General features: G+C 38.7%; 1 protein-coding gene across 1 annotated transcript in view; it reads left to right on the top strand.

Moving 5' to 3' along the window:
- Nucleotides 1-23,553, top strand: part of MAP1B (microtubule associated protein 1B) — a 70,367-nt gene that overhangs the window by 28,781 nt on the left and 18,033 nt on the right. The window contains exons 3-4 of the mRNA XM_064736470.1: nt 16,239-16,321; nt 19,825-19,965. Coding sequence (XP_064592540.1) covers nt 16,239-16,321; nt 19,825-19,965 — 224 coding nt within the window. The remainder of the gene's footprint in view (nt 1-16,238; nt 16,322-19,824; nt 19,966-23,553) is intronic.

The raw sequence follows: 23,553 nt of genomic DNA, 5'->3' as shown, positions 1-23,553 counted from the left end.
TGTGCTGATGCTGCCCATGTCCACTCTGCTGGGAGACTGACAGGTAGAGAATGTTCTGGATGTCCTGGATGTGTCCTTAGCCTCAGCGCACCTAATGCATGCTGGGCTCACAGGCAGCTCGTGCTGCTTTTGTGTTACTTGTTTATATTGCATGTTTGTGTCAGTTCACTTACCTCTCATGTGAGTTCTTGTCTGTGAAAATTACAGTTTGGACAGAAAGAAAGCAAGGTTCAGGAAGAGAAAGGAATGAGTGAAGAAATGAGGGCAGTTTTGTAATTAATTAGCAAAAACATATTCAACATTTTGTGATGCTGGTGGTGCAAAGGAGATAAAATTCCATGGTGTGAAGTGGGACTGGACACCTCATCTGCCTTAAAAGGTCAGAGAGCCAAACCTGCCCAGATCTCATTTCTTACTGCTTTCCTATTTCCTTCCAAGCCACTAGGAGCTACATGTACCCAGCATTTGGCCAAATACAAATTTGGATTTGGCCAAATGCAGACAGAACCTTGCAAGCCGTCCGACTACTTGAGTGGTGCAATTTGTGTGACTGGTGTTCACATCTTGGGTTTATGAACAGGAAAGATTCAAACACTGAAATTAAGTTGCTCAGAGCCAGAATTAAGACCTTTTGTGTTTCAGAAGGGTTTAGGATTTACTGCCACACAAACTGTGGAGATGTACTGCAATCTGTAATTTAAATTTAAATGAACCTATTGTTTAATATATTATCTGATGGTGAGATAAGAAATTAATGTTTTTCTTGGAGATGAAAATAACAGAAAGAAAGGCACTATAGAAATTGTAAGATTGCATATGGATGAAGAATGGCATATACAGTAAGTCTGATAATAGTGGAGTAGATAGTACCCAGATACTTGAAAATGGGTGAGCATAAGAATGTTGGCATAGAGCAACATTCAGAGAAAATGAGAGTGAAGCACCATCTCATAGATATGTTATTACATAGGAATATTATTACATAGAAGTCAAATGAGGGAAAAGATAACTGCATCAGTGTAATTAGAACATAAGGTCGGACCTACAAATTTATTTTTTGCTCATGAATGTATCCTTTCCACGCACTTGGTGTGCATATACAATTGACGTGACTTGAAAACTGACATAGGCTCTGAAGATATAAATGAGCCCTTAATGTTTTGAGAACTCTCCTCTGACTCAGTTGAATATGATAAGGTATTTGTGAAAGTTTCTTGCATTAAATGAAATATTGCAATGCCAATTGATTTCTCAGTATCCCTGAGTAAATGAAAGAAATTAATAGAATTCAAAGGAGAGTTGCATGGGATGTTTTATAAATATTTTTAAATAAGAGAAAACATGCTGAGTCTTTATAATATAAAGTATAAGTCCCCATGCTTTCACCTCGGTGAACAACAGGGATTTGTTTGAAGTTGCAGATCAACATCTAATACTCACTAACAGTAAATAGATTAAATCTATAAACAATGAGAGCTATGCCAAAGAACATGTGGTTTTGTTTTATAACAACCAGTCCAAGGACAGTCTGCAAATAAGTGTGCCAGTTTTCTGAAGATTCTTTAATATAATTTTTTTATTCTTTGGCATATAAAAGGGGAACCTTTCCCTCAGCCATAAATATTATTATGAGGGTTTTATTGATGAACAAATCAAATATTAGTGTCATACTACCAGACATTAGTTTTGCTTAGAATTTGATTGGACTATATTCCGTGCTTCATTGTCACTTAAAAACAACAGCACGGGCAGTCTCTCACATTATTTGGAGAAAAGAGGCCAAAGAAGTCCTGTTGGAAATCCAGCAATCTTGCTGACACCCTCAAAGTGTGAATTAAGGGATACTGGGGCGGGGGAGGGGGGGGTGTCAAGGTCAGAGACCTTTTTTTGAAATCTAAATCTGATTTATTTATACCCTTATAGAGATTTCCTAAAGCACTGGAAAGCATGGGTCTGGCCCAACAGGTTTTTCCTGGAAGCAATGAGGAAGTAAATTCACCTCAGCAAATCTGCTGGTTGTCACAGAGGGTGGGTCCCAAAACAGGGGTGCAATCTCCCTGTGGGTTCCTAATGGACACTCTCCTGAGAGTACAAAGACCTCTCTTGTCTGGATGGTACCTGCTGTCATCAGGGGTGATCTCACTGTGTTTGTGAAATCCCCAGGGCATGCAGATTAGTAAATGGGTCTTCTTCTGGTTCTGTCCTCTTAACTGGGCATATACAAGCAGCTTTAGGATAAACACTGAATGTTTCCACTACTGTTCTTGGAAAATACACAGTGGTATACCATCATATCTGAGTCAGGAAGATGTGCTTCTGTTGCTTTTTCTAGAGGTCTCCTTCAAAGTATGTTGATATGGACCTTCTTTTGTGCATGCCTATCCAAGGCCATGCTGTTAAATCTTCTTAATATCCTCATGGAGTCTTGCCAAATGGTACAAAATTCTCACTTTTGCCACTTTGTGTTCTGCAGAATTTTTGAGGTGAAAGCCTTCAGGAATTTTTGAGACTTAGATAAATCCTAATGTAGATTATTGATATTTGTTATTGGTAGATAATTTATAGTTCAGATTTTTCCACAAAACTATCATTTATCTACCAAATTTTCCACATTGTCTCGTTCTCAACTATGTGAGAGTTGAGCATTTTTTCAATGTTATCTGGATTTTGTCCTTTAAGAAACTCCCAAGACCTGTTCTTTTTTCTGGCTCTTGTGTTCCCAGTTGTTTTTTTGTTTTTTGTTTTTTTTTTTTTTTTAATCAGGGAGATACATCATTAAGATAATTTCAACAGTATGACCCTTGGGGCTACAGGTGAGAGCCTTCAGACTTCAGAACTCCATAAGCACATGTTCAAGTGTAGTCTGTGCACAGAGGCAAAGGCAAAGCCTGAAGCTTGCTGGGGAGGAGACCAAAAACTTAAATCCCCTGATTTAAATAGAACCTTTGTATCTCCAGTATCTACTCTCTGTTGCTCAAGAGATACCACTTAAATAAATTGTCCATGTCCTTATGAAATCCCCAGGTGGAATATGGATACAAGACATCTTTTAAAACGCATGAAATGGAAGAACTGTATTTTAATTGCTGTATGCCTGTAAAATCACATCAGCTCTATTAAAAATACTCTCCCAACACATTTATAGATTTCAATTTTGACACTTAGAAATGTGTCATCTTGGCAGTCCTTTGCTGGAGGCTACTCTGTATCAATTGACAGATGTGATTAGAAATCTGAAATTTGTTTAAAAGGTTGGTGATCACCATTCTTTGTGTTTTAACCCTAAGTTTTCTAGGTTTCAGATACAGAAACAGGAGTTGCCAGAGGTAATTTTTTTTCACAGCATGATGTGTCATCTGTATGATGAAACCAGCTTTAATTATTCAGTTGGTGCTTGCAAACAGTTGCTTAGTGACTGTGTCCTTTCTGTTCAAATCTGCAGTAAAACTCATTTGTGTGCTAGGTCGCTGGCTGTTTTAAGTCAGCATGACCCTGCTGATTTAATTGGTATACACTAAGAAAACCTAGTTAAGAATACCTTTGTAAATGTAATACTTATCTTCTACAATACTTACAGACAAGACAATGCTGACTAATAAAAGTGACATCTCATGTATTTTTCAGTATCCTAGTTTGTCTTTTACACATGTGATTATTTTCACTGAAAGTTCTCCTGAAGAGTACTTAAAATCAGCCCTGCAGCAATTTTACTTTTGGAAAGGACTAGGTGAATCTGATTGAGTAATCATTTGGTAACTCAAGAAGACAAGCCTACGTGAAGTTTGCCCTGGTAAGCATCACAATGTATTAATTCATAACTAAAAATCTTTGTATTTGAACCCATGTTTCTTTAAAAAAACCCCCGCTTTTTTCACAAAGCTCTGTCCTTCAATTAAAAATATACAAACTGAAAATAAAAACACACGTTCTTCTCAGTGGGAGAGAAAGTGTAAGGAGTCTAGAGCCATTGCAGCTTACAGATTAGTCTCCCAAGAAGAGCCTGGTCTATGCATGTGTTGTGGAAGCAGCTTTCTAGTTACCAGGCACCAGGTGGTCACCTATGGTTGATCTAAGAACCAAACACTGCCACAAATGCTATTAGTAGTGTGTAATGAGATTAATTCCCCATAGTATTTGCAATATCCTTGAGGCTTTTTTTTTCACTGAAGCACCACAGGGCTGATAGCACCCTTTAGACAATGAAAGAGTTTAATCTTTGTTGTATGCACATAATTCTCATTTGGCATTAACAGGAGTTAAGCATGCACAAAAAGGGAAGAATAAAACTTGGAAGTTTAAGCAATCATAGTATGATAGAGGTTTCTAAGAGTTTCACAAAGACCAGGTGAAAATTGTATGACTATTCCTACTAGGTGATATTAAGTATTTTCAGAGGTTTTATTTTCAAAAACACCTTTTATGTGTTTTTGAGGCATAAAAGGTGATTAGGGGCTCCAAAATCACAATGAAGATTAAGTAAAAGGTAAGAAGACTTAGCTGCAAGAGACAGAATCTAAGGCAGAGTTCATATTTAATTAAATGTTTTGCTTTCTGTGACAGAGTGAGATTTTGCTTTTTTTTTTTATTTCATTTTCAACTAGTTTGATATGTGCTGAGCATTGTCAGGGCCTGTCTGGAAGTTTAGTGGATTGTTATCAGGTTAGAGAGGACACAGTTCTCCGCAGCAGTTCTTGCATACACAGGAGTAAATGCTTTGCCAGGTGTGAGTTCTGTTTCCTCCTGTAGATGCTTTTTGTGAATGCTTTTGCTTAAGCTTAAGCAAAAAGGATCCTCCCATTAAGGCCTGCAACAGTAGTCATCTCCTCCTCAGCTCAGAGGCTGCCTGAACAATTTCTGGGAGCATCTACTTCTTCCTGAGAAAAAGATTTAACAAGTTAAACATTTGAGGATTAAAATAGGTATTTTCAGAGCTAGATTTATTCCTCACTCATCCTTCTGCACAGAATTTGGTATAGGGAGACAATACAGGGCCGGTCAAGAAATAAAAACATCCAAACTGATGCTTGACTGGCCTCTGGAATCACTCCACTATGTCATTTAGAAGACCAGTTTTTGCTGTCACACTTGCTGGTTCATTGATTTCTAGTTTCAAGTCCTCTGACCTCTGTTGGTGGCTATTTTTTTCTTGTATCAGTGGAAATGGGCTATCACTATTTCTTGTTTGTGCATTGCTTTCTGCTGTTACAGTTTCAGCCACTGGTAAGGATAATTGTTTGGTGAAATTTTAAGAGGTTAGGTATGAGAAGACATTGCCTGTGCAATACAATGTTTGAATATGGGTTTGTATTTCCTGAAGATATGTGCTGGCTTTTTGTTTTTGATAAACAAAAAGAGTCTCCCTGTTTTTGATAATCTAATTAGAAGTTAGTATTGTCTTTTTCTGCTTTATAATGTAGTTCAGTTGGTTGTACTTAAGCAGATCATCCAAAAACTAAACGCCGAAGACTGGAGGGACTACTTTATGGCTTGTTTTAATTCCAGAAATGAAACCCAGAAGAATGTTCCCTTTGTGCTGAAACAGGTGTGCCTTCTCATTTTCTTCTCTGTAAAATCTAGCATTAATTTGCCTGTATTGTACACAGAGGCAATCGATTTCATATTCTATTTGCAGTTTGTATAAAACCATCACAATGAAGAATCGCACACATTCAGTAAAGAATCAGTGGAGGAAGGGGTTTGGATGTTTTTAAGAGGCTCTCTCTTGTCTCTACCTTGGGTGGAACAGTTGCTCTGCTCTTTCAGACCAGGAAAGCATTTGCTGCTAGAAAGGGGCAGTGAATTTAATCCAGAAACTGATTAGCAACACTGTTTATATGTAAAGCAGAATAAAAGCTTTGGGCAAGTTTTGCTATGAAGCCGGGAAGCCGGGTGGTTGCCAGGGGAAAAGCTTATACCTAGTTCTCATTAAAGGCTTACAAACAGAGCATCTTATTATATTCTGTAAGTTGCAGAGACTCAGGGATATTCCACAGCTGGTGAATTAGCTGATAGTAATGCTACATTCAACAGAATTCCAGTTTCCTCAAATGCACAAGAATAAACCCAAGTATTAAAAAAATACAATTTTTCCTCTGTAATATGGCTGTGATGATTCTATGATTTGTTCATGGAATAGCACTAAAGCTGTGACGTTACTTGAGGAACAAGAACTCCACAGTTCTTCAAAAAGCTCCACTAGGTAAATTATGTTTAAGAAGATATTTTGACAAACAATGTAGGGGTTTTCTAGTACATAATAGACATTACAGTACAGGGATCAAGGGTGGATTATTAACTGTGGGGTTTTTTCCCAAGAAAATATACTGATCCCCACACCATAGGAAAGTTCAAACATAAGTGATCTTAAAATACTGCAAAGTAAAGTAATCTGCAGTGCAAGGCTCGGAGAACAGCTGTAGTGCTTGCAAACAGAATCTGTCATTCATTATTCATGGGCTGTCAAGGTGAGGAAATTGTCTCTGATTTGAACTAGGAGGAAGAATAAAAATTTTATCTAAACTAGAAATTTTAATAAATACAGGGCAAAGAAAATGTGCTCGAGGGAAAGAATGGATTTCCTCTGTGTGACATCCTTATAGGTTGTATTGACTTGTCAGATTTTTCAACAGGAATGGCAGATGAACTTAAAACTTAATTGCATGTAAGGTAATGATACTGAGACCCAGAAATATTCTCCAGAGGATTCTAATTGGAGCTTTGGGTTTGGCCTCAGCTGCTATAGTGATGAAAACCCATTAGTAAGAGGGCTGCAGCAATTTAGAAACATTAACAGAAACCTTCTGAAGTGATCAAAATTCATATACTTCTCCCTAAGGAGATGCAAAAGACTAAAAATATACTCAGATAAACATGTCTGGGAAGAGGAAAAGCAAACTTCTGAAATAATTTTTTTCTGAAATACATATTTCAGTATTTTTCCCTTTGCAACACATTTTAAATTTACGTCATAGTTTCCCTGATGCTGCTGTGCTCTATTTTCCTTATGAAAGTGGGAGTTGCGGTGAAGTGCAAGGAAGCATCTGCAGAGTGTGCTGCAGAGGAAAGGAAAAAGCTTCCCTCCCCTGGCAGTCAGGATGTTGTGGGCTGAACAGTGCAGCCAGGCACTGCAGCACAGGGAAGTAAAGGGAAAGGATGTAAAAAGAAAAGGTTTTAGTAATGGCAACATTTGAAAGGAAATAAAATAAATTTAACTGAGGTTGTTGAGTATTCTTTTGAAATATAAGGAAGGGTCTTGGCTACTTGGTTAAATACCACTAAGGAGAACCATAATTGCTGATATTTCCTAGCTTGATTTCAAAAGCAGATCTTTATAATGAAAGAACCATTTCCATTCCTCAGTGGCAATATTCCTATAGAGTACACTTGGATTTTAGGTAGATGCTAAGCTAGTTAATGGAGATTGGCATAATCAAACTTTGTTTTAAGAAGTAATTAAAATAAGTCCGCTAGTTTTGTTGGTTGAGTTTGGTTTTTTCCCATAAAAAGCAGCCCTTGGGGAAAGTGCCAAGCATGTTTGGTGGAAAAAACCTGCTTAGCACCTTTAACAGCCCAGTAAACAGTTTTCTCTATAATGTGAATATACCAGTCATTTGATATAACAAAAAAGCACTTATGCTTCTAACCAGTCCTGTGAATTATGAATTATGATGTGTTCAATAAATCATGAAGTATGAGACAGGGGTATTGAGAAAGAAGTAGCATTTTTCCTAAATAAGATTTTATTTGGCTATTTGACAATTGAGATGTGAGAGATTCCTTTTCTGAATAACTGACCAAAGTTAAATATCGCATTGCAGTAACTATTTTAAATAAATTATAATGGGAAGTGGTTTGCTCTGCTCCAGATACTTTTAACTCCTAGGTCCAAGATGTTTTCCAGAATTCAAAGAAGAAATTTTCCTTCATTCTAGACAGAGAGGGTTGTGGAAGAGGTCTGATGTTGCGCACCTCTCCTTCTCTCCCTGGTTAGTAACCCTCCCAAATGCATTTCAGTTGAGGACTTTTATTGACCTTCAGGACTCATGAGTCAGCTCTGCATTGCTGCAGTCTCCCATCAGGGTGCGTGTTGGCTGCCAGTTTCTATGCAGTGTTAGGGCACTGTGCTGTGCTGCTGAAAAATAAATCTCCAGACCAGCTCCGCAGTGCATCCTAGAGCAATGCTATCTTCCATGTAATTGAGATTTAAGGGTAGGAGAGGGATTAATGAGAGACAATGAAAAAGCCTAAAAATATAGGGCTGACCATGGTGTATATGCCATTAATTTAGTATCTTGCTCTTAAGAATTTCTTAAGATTATTACTTCTGTAATCTAAAGATATGTAACTCAAGACAAATGCTCAGAGAGAATCTCACTTTTACCTACCTGCTTGCCTCTATTTTGTCCCATGCAGAATCTGCAAGAGGAAAAGATCAAATTGCTTGGCTTTTGTCTCGATAGTCCCTGACAAATTCCTTGCAAAGTTCACTGGATGTTGTTTTCTGTTGTTGTTTGAAGCTACGGTTTCAAGGTCTGCAGTGATTACATTGTTAGCGTAAAATAATATCAATATCGTAACAGTCAGGGAAATAGTTTATAGAAGGATTTCAGCTCTGGGAAATAGCTAACAGGGTCCATTAAATAAAAAATCCATTATGTGTAGCTTAGCTTTTTAAATAATCAGTATTCTCAAAAACACAAAATTGTGACGTACTTGCAGAGCCAAAAGGATTGTCCAGCTACAACACTCTAGCTGGCTTCAAAAGTTTCATGTTTCTGTTTCCATATGACCTTGGAAATTGTTTCCCTACATGTATTTCATAGGATTAAAATTCTGTCACACTTATCAGATCTGTTCTAAAGATAAAATAAATTGTAGTTGTTTAGAGATCACAGTGTCTGTGGAGTTGTATCTACAAAACCAGTATGTGGAAATATTCTGCAAAACAATTAAGCTATATATTTCAGGAAGCCACTCTGAAACTGTGAATATTTTGGAGGAAGATCTTAAATTTTAATTATCTGGAGCATTAATAAATGCCATATGTTACCTTGAAAATAATGGAAAATGCTTTACAATTCATATAGAAAGGATGAAAGGGCAAACCAATTATGAATTGAGTAGTTCTCTAGCATCTTTGAAACTGCATGTTTCAAGGTTGGAGGAATGATTCATGAGGGAGATAGTGGCTTCAGGTAAATGAATTCGTGATGAAAGCCCATGTCATTCACTTGAGTTGGAAAGAGGTGTTGTCTGCTCAAAGCTGCACTGACTACAGCCATGATGTTGGTTAAGGCAGTTCTTGGCTAGGAACATTGCATAGCCCTCTAATGAACCCCCATCACTCATCTCTTTCTGCCCTGATGTTGAACTACTCTGTTCTCTAAACACTCCTCTTTTTCTCTTTCTGTAATCACAGAAGATAATTTCTTGGAGTAGGATCATAAAGCTGCAGACTCCTTTTGGAAAGCATAATTCCAGGTGGTCCAGTTCATATTCATGTCCTGTGTTTGCTGTCCTCTTGCTGAAATCACAGTGCTGCTAAATACTTGTGTACAAGGCTACTGGGATTTAAGCTTTACTTGTCATGTACAGAGTTGTACAGTACACAGGTCAATGGAAGAAGAGAAATTACTGAGTTCAGAGACAGCCATGAAAGCCTGTGGCATCATATGAGAAAGCAAAGACTGTTGCCATAGTTCTGTTGTCTCTACAACTGGTTAGGATATTGAATGTTTCCCCAGAAATATAAAATCTTATCTATTGGAAATAATTGTTTGTCATAGGAAATCAAATTGATTTCCTAATCCAAGAAGTACTCCAACAACCAGATTGCCACCTATTTCACTAAGAGGCTGGTCTTTTTTACCATTGGTAATGAATTTTAATGTTCCACAGCAGTAACTTGTCGCTGAACTAATTGAATAAATTGATGCTCTTGCCTGACTATTTAGTATATATTTTCTTAAGCAAAGTCGAGGGTGAGTCCATTTATTGTGCATTGGATTCCACTACTGTTGCAAGTGCAGCATATAAACAGCAAGTGCGGTTTTTTTGACTCTGATTTTATTGAGGACTTCAGAAGTATTGGTTTTAAATTTCACTTCTTTCCGGAGACTCAGTGAAATCAATAATGAAATCCCTAGGCTACTTGATTCGGTTTTTTCTCTTTTGGGAGATAAATCTATTTTAGTAGACATTAAAATAATAATATGTAAGCTTTTCTTGTTGTTTTACTCAGAATTATTTGCTTCAACTTTTCATGGTAGTCTTTGATTTTTAATGCTTTAGAAGTCCATAGTGTCCTGAAATTGTCAAATATCCAGAATTATGTGAGAAATACCATTTTCTGAAGGTGAGAAATGAGAGTTGAGAGTACTAATTTGCCCAGCACTAACAGGTGGGAGTGAAAAGGCAGTTTGCTTCTACTTGATGAATTTTGACAGAAGATTAGATGCCACACAAAGTTGGCAGACATGGAAGAAATCAATATTTAGTGTGGAAAGATGACACAATTAGACTGTTGATCAACAGGGTGTGAAAAAGGTGATGTAATGTCTTGGATTAATTTCAGGATATTTCAGAGTGAATGGTCTCAGAGCAGTGAGGTCCCTGCAACCACTTGTACTTCTTGCAACAGCTCCTAGCACAGCTCTGTTCATAGGTCTGCAAGTATTAGAGATTAAAGTTTGAGGCAGAAAATATGAATCCAGCTATGAAAATTAGTGCCAATAGGTCGACTTGCATTTTCTCACTGCTGTCTAAGAGTCCTGAGCAAGGATTGTTTAACTGTGTTTGAGTACAGTAACTGGAGGCTGAATCTTGCAGTCACTGTTCAGACTGCATAATCATCTTCTGTCTAGCCTTCCACTTTCAGGACTCTATTATTATCTGAAGGTATAAGCCTTAAACAGATCTGACAGATAAGGACTTAGCCGAAAACAAAAATGAAATTGTATGCAACGGGCTTTATTTCATTAAATAAATCTGAGTTTAAAAATTAAGAAATACAATACAGGAGTATGCAGGACATATTGCCTCTCAGGACTTGTAGTTAATAAATTGTTCCAAGTCAGATGTGGGTAGGAAGAATGTTTAACTGTCATCACCAGGCTGCAACTGAACCAAATGAAATTCAAACATCAATTCCATTTATGCGGGCAGAGGGAGAAAATAAACTAGAAATTTATGCTTTCTGGACAGTCACAACACAGTCCGGCATTCCAGATGATCAGATGCAAGAAAGATCAACCTAACTTTGCAGAGATAACACATAATTCTCTACAAAAACCATGTAACATTAGATATGAATCTGAACCCACCATCATGTCCAGAGCAAGCAGGTTTAAATGATGGCAAGGAAAATAGTCACATTTTGCAGTTAGTGTCATTCTTCCAAACCTTTGTCTCCATCAGAGGGCTCAGCAATTTTAACTCATTATTAGATTTGTTCACAGCTGTCACATCAGCTCGGCATCCTAGCAGGATTTTATTTTCGCCAAGAAATGTGTAAAATATTCTGATATTCATGCATTTATAGGAGTTATAGCTGGAAAAAAAAATTATTATACCTTCCTTGATGACAGCCTAAATTTAAGAAGCCATTGGGCTGAATTGAGCCCTGGAGGCAGTGAATCCGTCTTCTCTGGCATAAATGAAGTTATGCCTGTGTTATGCACACGCCATTGTGTCAGCTAGTTACAAGACTGAATGATTGCCCTCCACAGGCCCTGGCATCACCTGCAGGGCTTTCAGACCTTTCTGAAGGAGCTTTGTGAAGTCCTGTTCTTGTAGTCCAGTCCCTGGATAGTAGACAGCTGTTTCTTCATCAGGTCTGCAAATCATTTTCTTCTTACTTGCAGATACAGAACTCCAGAGTTTTACAGCTTCAAAATTTGCTTTGGTGACTCTGTAAAATCACTACTTTTCTCATTGCTGGAAACTTACCTATTTCTCCAGCTTGCAGTTTAGTTCAGCAGGAAGCTTAGCATGCTTTGGTGTCCCTTTCTCAACAAAGAAAGTGAAGAGGATGGAGTGCTCCATATAATTTATGCAAGATTTCTTCAGATAATTGATAGTCTGCTATAAAAGGCTATCTTGTTACTTTCTCTGTGGTCTGAAATTGTTGTTGCCATGTAGTGCCTCCAGGCAGATAGGATAATGGGGGCTGGTCACAATTACTGTGTTATTGTATTATTATTACAGTATTATTTGACAATTTATACCACTTGATCTTTGCATTGAAAACAAGGAAAAATAGATTTGTTCAGTTAGCACAAGACATAGCAACCATCAGATGATCAGATGTCCAGACTCTTGAGTGCTCTGTTGATAATATAGAACAACCACAAAGAACCCAAAGTTAACATATCTGATTTTGGAGGACAAATTTGAAGTCCAGACTAGAAATAGCAGATGAAATAGTGAGCAGTTTGAAGTTACTTAAATTGTATTAGTTATTGGATTACTGTGCTAGGGATATGATAACCTTGCAATAACCTTCATCAGACGTGGTAAATCTGAAACAGATTGCAGTTGAGAAGATTCTTGAACATCAGTTATTGCTTCCCAGCATGGTGGCTGACAAGCTCCAATACTGTTTTTCAAGAGGCTAAGCTTCCCTTAGAATTTTAGGGATGGATGTTTTATGGTTCATTTTGGAGAATTTCTCCCCTCAATGTCTGGGAGTTCCTCCACAAGACCAGGTGCAGCTGGTGGACCTGGGCATTGAAGCTCCTTCCAAGTGCAGAGCAGTGCAGGTTTCTCGGTGCAGGGAGGTCACTGCACGTTCAGGGTGTGTGGGAAGTTCCCTCAGCCAGCCTTGCGGGCTGTGCCATCTGTGAATGCCACCCAGCGCGGTGGCTGACGTCACACTGCCACAGTCATGCCTCCTGGCAGTGAAACCAGGCTTTGGAGTTGTGTACAATGAGAAATGAGAGATGGTTAAAGTTGCCAGAGAAATGTGTTTGAATGCCAGATCAGGTTACCATTTTCAGGGAGAAGGCATACTTCCAGGGAGAATACTCCTTTCACCCTTTCTGCCAAGAATGACGGCAGGAAGGATTTGCCTCCTTCCTCTGTGTTTACTTTGTGCAGGAATTGTATTGATAGGGAGTAAGTGAATGTTGATTTCTACCTGGAGTGACAGGAGAATCTGGTGGAAACTCTTCTATTGAGTAGCCTGTTACAGCAGGCACACCCATGGCCTGGGTTGCACAGGCATGCCCAGGAAAAGTGTGTCAGTAGAGATGCTTGGTTAAACAAAACTTGAATGAGGACTTGATTTCTTTCCTTTGCCATTCATTTGCACTTTGTGTTTGCACAAGTTTGCATAGTTACTGTTAAAAATGTCTCTCATGTTCATGCTGCTTGATTGCCAGACATGACTGTGTAAGTTAAGAAAACTGTTCTGTCACTTTTCTAGGAAATGTGACTAACACCAGCCCCGTCTAAATAATCACACAATAGATTTCATTGATATTTGGATGAGTAGGGGGGCATAAGGATCCTATGGCCATAGAAACTAGGTTGATGAGTGCAATCTTAAGCAAATTTCACACGCTATTTACTTCTCTCTGTTCTTGTTCTGAATCAAACAGCTGCCAGACTCTTTGCTCATATCAGTCTTTAATTTGAAGCCTTAATTAATAAATATAAAAGGCAGATACTTGGATTTCTTCCAAACACAAACAATATTATTAAAGTCTTTATAAGGATCTTTGACTTGCTTCATAGAAACTGTAGGCAGGTAAAATCCACCAACCCATCCACTTCTGTGCAATATGGAAGTATCTTCCTTCCTTCCTCTGTCAAGTCACAGAAATTATCTGTCATGTGTAGAGAGAGGCTGCAAAAATCCAGTAAAGCAACCCCAGATGTACACAAGTCTCAGGTTCTCCCACTTCCATCTGTAATTTAATAAGTCACTGTCTCTTGCCAGTTTATGAGGTGCTGTTGCTGCTTTCTGCTCCCACACTGTGATAGTTAATTTCTGACTGATAAAACCATTCCCATGGGAATGAGCTGAGCATCCCAGGATATCAGTCTGGGCAGCAAGCCTGCATTTCTCTTACAAAATTGCAAATAGTTTTTCAAAGTCTCCCCTATTTGTCAAGCAGTGACATGGGACCATGTTGCTGACATCAGCAAGTAGCTGCAGACTTCCCAGACGTTCCTGGGATGGGAGCCCTCATAGTGACTCACACCCTGCCAGCGCCGGGTCCCCACCCTGTGTGGGAATCAGTAACACATTCATCCCAAGGAGCTGAAGAGGGAGACAGTCACAGGTGCATCTCTGAGGGGGCACCATGCACGTGGTGCAGACAACTTGCCTGCCCCTGGAGATCAGTCTCAGGGCCCACGAACCCACACAAGCACCACAACAGGGTGTCTGGTAGGATGGAAGTAACCACCACTGGTGTTGGTCAGCAGGAGTTGTGACTCCTCGGGTAAAATCCTTCCTAGCTACACAGACACACGACTTGGAGCAGCTTCAGTTAAATCCAAAATATGTGCTTTGAGCCCAATGAAAGAAATGTGCATTTTTGTCTAACTTTGCATGTGGCTAATTGCATTTCTTTTCTGCCTGTGTTTAATGTGTTCATGTGTAATGATATATGAGCCTTAGTCTAGCCTGAAGCACAGTTTGTGCTCAGTGTCACCAGTTGTCTATTACACAAGAAATTTCAGTGTCTCCTAAAGGGTTCCTTTCCTTTCCTTATTGATAAGATTCAATAAACTCCGCCTAATCTCTTAATTTAATGGAAATCTGACAACTAAAGTATCAGACCGCAGAGCATCTTCTGAAGGAGTCTGTGGTAACAGAACCATCTGGATGTTTTATTGACTGCAGCTTTATATGTGCATTTCTGATAGGCAAGGAAGCAAAACTAAAAATAAAATTAATTACAAAGGGTAATATCAGAACTGGATGTTGCAGAGGGAGTGAAACTTGCCCTCTTCCCCTTTTGTAATATATAATTTGGATCCTTCTTTCAAGGAAGCATAGCAGAAAGAATGTATGTTAAGAAAACTAGGTTTCTTCAAACTAAGTAGATGTTTGTCCCTAAGTTTCTAGGCACTGTCACGCACAAGACTATCTCACATTTTACTCTAGGACACTATTTCCCTTCTCCATCACTTTCTATCCTTTGGTTGTATGCTCACTTGCTTTTAAATGTAGAGATTCCCCAGAGCAGCAGCGACAGACCCAGCACAGTGGCAGCTCAGGGGGCAGGGAGGAGGAGGAAGGTGGGGCTGGTGCAGGCAGGTCAGGGAGGAAGGAGGAGGGCATCGCTGGGGCAGGTAGGGCAGCACCAAGCCTGCCCCAGGCAGGGACACGGTGGGAATGGCTGGCTGCCCTTTCTCTCACACAATGCTCTCAGGCATGTGGAGCTCCTTTCAGCCTGACTGTCCTCAGTCTTGTTAATTTACGTCTCTTTACAGTGGAGATTTTCGAAGTTGGCAAATAGGTCTGTGTCCCGTATTCCCTTTTAAACCTAATTAATTATTTTAATTGATTAATACTGCGCCAAGCAGTTTGCTCAGAAGGGATGGCTCTTCTGGTTTTTTGGACTAATTACCAGTCTGGATTTCTGAATGACAATCCAGTGCTAATTAATCTCACTGCAATTCTCACAGAGAGAGACCCTGATAAGAACTTGCCAATTAACATAGGGGGGGGGGGGGGTCAACAGTTCTATTTTGTTTTTCTGGCATTCACTCCCAGTCGGATGAATATCACTATTAAATACAGAGACAGAGTTAGTGTGAAAGCCAGTAGGCTGTGAGGCTGCTCCGAACTTGCCCAGACTTTCTAATTCAGGACCTAGATGTTATTTTTATGCTCTGTCACTGTTGTTGCTTGACATTGCTTGCTACAGCTTTTGTAAGCAGGAGCGAGATAAAGTAGGGCAGCATGGCAAATGTCTAACCATCCCCACAGGGAACTTTTTGCAGTGTCCCAATGTTAATCAATACCAGTGGAAGGCTGAAGGGAGCATTTTGGCAGCATGGGTTCTAGTTTTCACTTGATTTGTCGGGGCCAGATGCTCAGCTGATGATGGTTACTCCCTTACTTGCACCAGCTCTGTGAGAACAAGGTGAGTTACAGGTAGTCCTTCAGACAAGTCAGCCAGAGAGCTGTCACATAATGAGATACACAGCAAACTCTTGCAAAGTCCTGGTCTATACCGCAACGGTTGAATTTAATTTTTCATTTTTCCTCTCTGCACTTGCAGGTCAGAAGATTCTTCACCACAGAAGTGATGTCTTAGAAACTGTAGTCCTCATCAATCCCTCTGACGAAGCAGTTAGTACTGAGGTGAGTAAGAAATACTTTGTTGAACATGTCATGAAGGCTCCACTAAGTGGACATGATGAGGGCACTGAGGCAGATGTAGTTGAGGTGATTATGGAGCATCAGTCACTGCCTGCCAGCTTAGAGGCTGACAAACTCCAATACTGTTTTTCAAAGTTTTAGCAGACGATTAGAGCAGGTCCTGACTGTGAATAAAAGGGTATATTTTGAATAAATATAATGAAAAATGTCACACATCCCTTGATCTTTTCCTGGTTTCCCAGACTCCTAACAAATTGTCAGAATCATGGGACAGAAACATGCCTCTGATCCCAGCATGCCTTTTCTCATAATGCATCAAATTCTCTTCTTGATGGAGTGAAGGCAGCTGTGGTTAAGCTTTTGGGTTTGAGAGAATTACCAGCTATGTGGTGGTGACTCTAGTTTGATCTATCTGTCCTTCAAAAAGCATGTGACATGATTAGTGAACCCTGGAGAATGGCCATAAGAGGACTGCCTCTTCCTTATTAACTCAGCAGAGTCAAAGAACTGATTGTGTAGCTCAAAGACAAAATTGATTCATTTAGCTAGTGAGAAGGTTGAAATAATAGGGATAATTGCATTTCTGGTCTGTGCTGGGAAGCGCTGCCACAGTCTAATTTCTTTTGGGAGATAAAGCAGTTCTGCTGGTGGTCACTGGTGAAAAAACTATTTTGCTGTCAATTGTTAAATGATGTTGAACACAAACAGAAGAAAGGACTCCAAAACAAATGAAGTTTCTGAACCTGTAGAAATTAAAAAGTCACCTTAGTCAATGGGAACTTACTTACTAAAATGCAGTGCATGAAAATTTCTTAAAAGCCATTAGAGGTGCTTGGTAAGGACAGGGGGGTCACCAGGATAGCAACTCTATGGATTCATTCTGAGTAAAAAGCCATCAAGTGTGTGCATCTGTGAAGGGGTGGAGGAGACGAAAAACTGCCAAAAGCTGGGAAATGCTATTTCTGTTACTGCTGCTTGTCATTCCTTTGATGGATGACTACATAGAAGAACATGATCTACTCCCATTAATGATTTCTGAGCCCTGGGCTTACTCCATTGGCTCTGGAAGATGTTTGGCTATGTTACCGTAAATTTCATCTCACAAAACGGTGGGAGGTGATCTTTGCTTTCATCCTGCCTAACTGGCCCCAGTCAGACAGATGAGATTTAACTTGGCTGGCTAAGCAAGGCTCTGAATAGACACAATTCAGAAAGAGACCATCAAAAAGAGGTGACAGAATTAAATCAGAGGTTGGAGTAGACATTGTCTGTTCACTATGGCAGATAGAACTTAATATCAGAGATTTCCAGGGTGGGTCTGGGAGAGACAGAGATATACCATATGAAGCTCTGACTTCACCAGAGGAAGAACTGGAATCTATTCACTCAGGAAAAAAACAAAACACACAAATAAGCAAAAACCAAACCAAAGTAAAACAGCAGCATAAAAAAAGAAAGCCAAGCCAAACAAGCAAACAAACAAACAAAAAAAAATTAGAAAGAAATACAATACACCTGGTACCCTGGTGGTAGTCCACGCATGATGGTGCCCAAAGCTCCTGTCATGTCCTGTCAAATGCCAAACACCTCCCATTAAAAAGAGGCCCAAAGAGAGAGAGATTGTTATTTCCTGAAGAAAACCCCAATGAACATTTACACCCTTTTTAGGAAGTCCCTACTCCATTGCTTTAATGTTCCTGTGACTGTACCATATCATATGTACCATATCATGGGAAACCACTGATCTGCTGATGTGCCGGTCTCTGTTCACACTCCATCTTAATCTCTGTTTTGACTGAGCCTACATCTTGCTGTGCACTTCCTTCAACAAATTTTGAACTTTAACCAGCAGTTAAACTGAACAGAATCATGACCTTGCAGTATTTCTTCTAAAATTAAGTGGTCTTGAAATCAGGAGACAAATTTCTGGTCATTCTTCAAAAAACCTTATTTGTACCCAGACACAAATCTATGTGTCTCTTACGGTCCTCCATGTGTACACATTATGATCTGTAATCTGCAAATATTTATTTATTTACTTTCTTGGCATAGTTTGCTAACTCTGCAGAATGTATTTTATTGTCAATTAATAAAATTGAAGGGGAATTATATGATAGTCAAATATCAGTGATTTCAGTGATTGACAAGTCAGGAAGTAGTTTTACTGTTGGAAAACATGATGAGTTTACCCTGATAAGCCAAACTGATAAGCACTGCTGGCAGCAACAAAAGAAAACTTAGAAAAGGAAGCCAGTTCTGATACAGTTTTAATAGAGTGAAAACAGAGAAGATTTGAGTAATTCACATCAGACCAATGTTTGCACTTATCTATATTTTTGTCTGAAATAGAAATAGATACATTAAATCCATACATTATATTTCTGAATATGTAATTATTTAGTGCAATCAGTGGCACACCAGCACTAGTCCTTATGTTTAATTAAAGGAACTTTCTGCTGCTCAGTATCAGGGTCATTTATTTAATAAAATAAGAGTGAAGACACGGTAGAATTGGGATCTTCTTTGAGATACATACTCTCCAATGTGTGTTTTCTTGTTGTACTAGAAACGTGAGTTGTTCACCAGAGATTCAAGTTAAGCCTCTCTGGCTCAGCCTCCTGGCATTCACAAGAGTTATTTAGAGAAATTGATTGCTTAACAATCAATACAAACCTTGGAAAGAATATCTTGCTAGGAGAGCTGAGTTGATTGTGTCATCTCCATGGAGATGGAGCTTGGGTGCATTATCATGTGGAGCTGGCCCAGATGGGCTCTGCTCATTTGCTCAATTAGTTTAATATGTGGATAGCCTTGTTCTGAAATCACTGTTCGGGTTTGATTTATTTCTTCCTTAATAGAGGAATTAGTGCACTTAAAATTCATAGCTTACCATAGACTGAATTGGTATTTCAGTGTTGGGTAAGACTTTTGAAGTATTTGCAAAGTATTTACTTGACAATATAGAATCTTACACAGGTTTTGTTTAGTTTTCTTCCTAAATTTAGAATATATGGCTTTCTCCTAGCCTGCACATAAATCTTCCCCTTGGGAGTGGTAAGCAAGAACAATTAGTAGCTGTAGTGAGGGTCAAGTAAAGCAAGCATGTGCTCTTAAATAGTTTACCAAGGTTGTCCTGATACAATTCTGTAAAAGTATACCAAGAACTGTACTATGAATAAGTTTGTTGCTAAAATGATGTTTTCTTCATTCAAGTTGTATTCTCTTCTGCTCCTTGCTGTTTTTTTCATGTCATTAATTTGGTTTATTCTTCAGACCTTCTTTCTAACTCCATCTTGCCCCTCCTTTTTTTCATGTTTTCCCCTTTCTCATTGTCTTTTGTAAGCAGCAGTATAACTCCATAATGTTTTGGGAGTCCTGTTCCAGAGACTGGTTGTAAATTAGGAGAAATAAACTCTGTGTTCTCACTGGACTATTGAAACACGTGGTCACTCCCATTATTGATGTATTTCTCTTCTTCACTCTAGGTACGCTTAATGATCACAGATGCTGCAAGGCACAAACTCCTTGTTCTAACTGGCCAGTGCTTTGAAAACACAGGAGAACTCATTCTTCAGTCAGGGTCCTTCTCTTTCCAGAACTTCATTGAGATCTTCACAGATCAAGAGGTATGTTTAGAAAAGTGTCTTCCATGCATTGTTGCATGCTGGCTGAGATTCCTAGGAAGGTTAAAAGTGTCTGTCTTGTTAGAGTTACTTACCATAGGCAGCCTGGTGCTGCTGCTCTTTACTCTTTATTACAGGCTTTCTTGCAAAAAGTTTTTTTTATTTTTCTTTAGATTTAATGTAAATTGCCTAACCAAATAATTGAATATTAATTTGAAATTAAATTACACCTTCCAGAAAGAAAAAATCAAGGAATCCTTAAAAATGGAAGGAGATAGCCCTGTGTTTAAAATACACAGGTTGTTAATCTAAGGTGTACATACAAAATAGTCAAATTAAACTTGACACCAGGTTCTTGCCTGTGGCTATTTAGCAAGTGGCATTAATAAGACAGAGGGTGTTTGTTAGAATAACTGTATTTTTTGCACCATCTACCTGCTTAACTTTTTATAGTAGTTTCTAAAATATGGCCCGTGAATCTGTAAAACTTGTGGTTTTTACATACCAAAATGATAAGCATTAAATATACCAGTATTTACCATTTGTTTCATGACTTGTTACTTTGCTCTTTTACTTAATGCTCTGTGTCTGAAAGCTCCCATAGGGCAGGAATCCATAGTAAACAAGCTGTCACACTTAATTTGGCTGCCATATAAAGTATATATTTAAATAAACTGTATGGCTGCATCCATACAGATTTAGTTTCCACTATTAATTAGAAGCATGTCAGTGGGCTGAGGTTTGAAAGTTCAGCGCTGAAATAGCATAGTTTGCGTGAGCTCTAGTTTGACCTTACTGTATCCATTTGATCTTTCTCAAAGTCTCTTTGTTCAGCAAATGGTTTAGGAAAGAGCTGGATTCCTGCTCCCTGGGACAGTCCTGGCACATAAAATTCACTGGCACTTCTCAGAGTTACTTTTCTATGAAATTACAAGCTCAAGTTCTTTATGTCTGCCTAATTAGCAACACATAATTACGTTATGACTGTATGCAAAACTAGGGGCAAATACTACTGTTACCATTAGGAAACAAAATTATTGCTTGGAAACTGGGAGGATGGGGGTTGGCCGTGAGCTGGCGATGCTGTGGGGTTGCTGCAGTAGTGGGTGTTCAGGACACACTCCCGTGGGCTATGAGTAAGGCTCATTTGGCTCATCTCTGTGGCTGCCAGTGTGCTCACCAGCCAGCTGGTGTGGCTCTCAGCAAGTGCTGGCTTCCAGCCTATTGTTTCTGAAGCCTCGGGGTCTCAGTGTGTCTGCAAGCTTTCAAAAAACCAAAGAAAGATCATGTTTGTCTTGCTGCAGTTCACGTGTGCAACATCTTTATTAAAAATTGAAAATAAATAATTGGGAAAAAAGGTCTAGAAAAACTGGCTACTGGTTTTCTATGTGGTGATGAGATGAAAGAATTACTGTGCTGTCCTGATCCTAGTGGACTTGGCAGTGACAGATTTACAGTTGGACTCAATGATATTAAGGGTCTTTGGCAACCTAAACAATTCTCTGATTCTATGACCATGTAAGGTGGGAGTGTTTCTGGCCTCTGCCCATTTTTACTTCACTGGGCCAAACCTGAACTAAGGTCAGGAATGTGCTTGCAAATAAGTAAATACACTTTGGGAGATATTTGTATAAAGTCTAATTCAGAAATCTGTCTCTAACATGCAGAACTCTCTTCAGGAAAAGCCTGAAAGCAGGTTTTTCAATTTATCCTATGTGGGAGGGAGTGAAATGTCCAATTCCCCTGCTTCTGCAACAGCAGCTAAAACATGAAAGTCTTTCTTTGTCCATGGCCCAACACATGCGTTGTACCTTTGTGATTCAGGATAGGAAGTAATAACCATGTTTTCTCTGAGCAGCCAATTTACTGTTTGTCTTCACTGATTGAGACACCTTTAAAACTCAAGCATTCCTCAACAGATGTCTTTCAATGTTTAAAAAAGGTTTATTCAGGTTTGCTGGTATATTTCTTTGCTCACGCAGTGGTTTTGAATTTGGAGAAGAGAAGGAATAGCTACATCTTTTTATTACTGTCAATGCCTAGTGTCACCATTTGAAATTCAAATCCACTGAATACTTTTTTCTGAGGCATGACTGAATTTGGTAGTCCTAACAGATACAATCTATGCCTAGAATAAATGTCCTTTAATTTTTCATTAGCCTGGACTTCCAGTGGCTTAACACTGTCTGCATTATGCATGCCGACTTCAGGGAACAAAAAAGTCAGAATTTAGAAGCATGAAGCAGAAATCCAAATATGGTATAATATAAACTGGAGAGGAGTCACCCCAAACCTTGACACAATATATTCATTCCCCAGTATGTTACCATATATTTTTTTTTTACCTAGACAGAAACTCGGCCCTTTACGAGAAGCAGTCTGTACTCCAGTTTTATTTCCTTATGCATGCAACAGACTTGGATTTTTTTATTCAGAGTAAATGATTTTTTACATTTGGCTCTCCCTAATAATGTGTTTTCAACCCTTTTCAGAGACATGTCATATGAAGTACTCTTGAAAATCTAAGTCCATTTCAAAGCTGTCATCCATGCTGCCCCTCTTTTCTTAATTCTGCAATAAACAACAGTAATGGTTCCCCAATTGTCCTTATCTTTTAACTTTTTCAGCCTTTTCTCCATTTATTCTTTCTGCTTTGTTTTTTCATTTGCTGTCATTCAGATAGGGCCATATCTGACATAATGGTGAGATTTATTTATACTCCTGTCAAATGGTTTAGATACTCAGTAACAATGATACAGGAAGGTAGAAAATATTTATTTTGGACTTTATTTATCTCTTGGTTGGACTGGTATTTTTAAAACAGCCGCTGCATCTTTGTTGAGTTACATGTTTGGTAAATGTTCAAAAATAAATTAAGTAACACAAAGAAAAAAGTGAGACCTACACACAGAGAGGCCCAGAGAGATCCAACACAATCAAACGTCATTAATCTTTTATGTATTAATTTCCTCTGTTGATACAGCTTGTGGTCCAAGAATTCCCAATTATTCAGTACTGCTATCTATACCATCCTTGTGAAAAATGTTCTTAAATCTTGAACTGACAACTGAATCTCTGCAAAGAAGATAATGGTATTTTTCATGATGATGTGCTGGCACATTTTCTATTGACATTTAATATCTGAATTACTTCTCTATAGAAGTTTGGTGGTCTCTTTGTTAAGGGCAAATAGAACAGAAATAAGCTACATTTAGCTGAATTGTCAGTTAAAAAAAGTCAAATGAAAGTATCTGTTGGACTGAAATAAGGTAAAATATGTCATACTTTTTCATGTTTGTCTTCTTATCTGGGACCATCAAATACTGTTTTTAGTTCAGAACCCTGGGATAAAAAATGGCTCTCAGTACTGTGGCATGGAAATTCATATTTTCTGTGCCTTTATTGCAGCAGTTGGTTTTGCTACTAGAATGTTAAGTAAAACTGGCAAAATTAATATAATTACTCTAGATTCCAAATTTTGTGGTCCATGAATTTTAAATCAAACTAGTGATGAGCATTTTTAACCCTATTTTTTCTCCTTGATCTTTCTTTGGCTCTGGACCTTGGAATCTCAGAAGTACAAAATTTAGT

Source organism: Zonotrichia leucophrys, chromosome Z, assembly GCF_028769735.1.
Source record: "Zonotrichia leucophrys gambelii isolate GWCS_2022_RI chromosome Z, RI_Zleu_2.0, whole genome shotgun sequence".
NCBI classification, from domain to species: domain Eukaryota; kingdom Metazoa; phylum Chordata; class Aves; order Passeriformes; family Passerellidae; genus Zonotrichia; species Zonotrichia leucophrys.
Note: the sequence above shows the minus strand (reverse complement) of the source record. Positions and strands in the feature narration are given on the sequence as shown.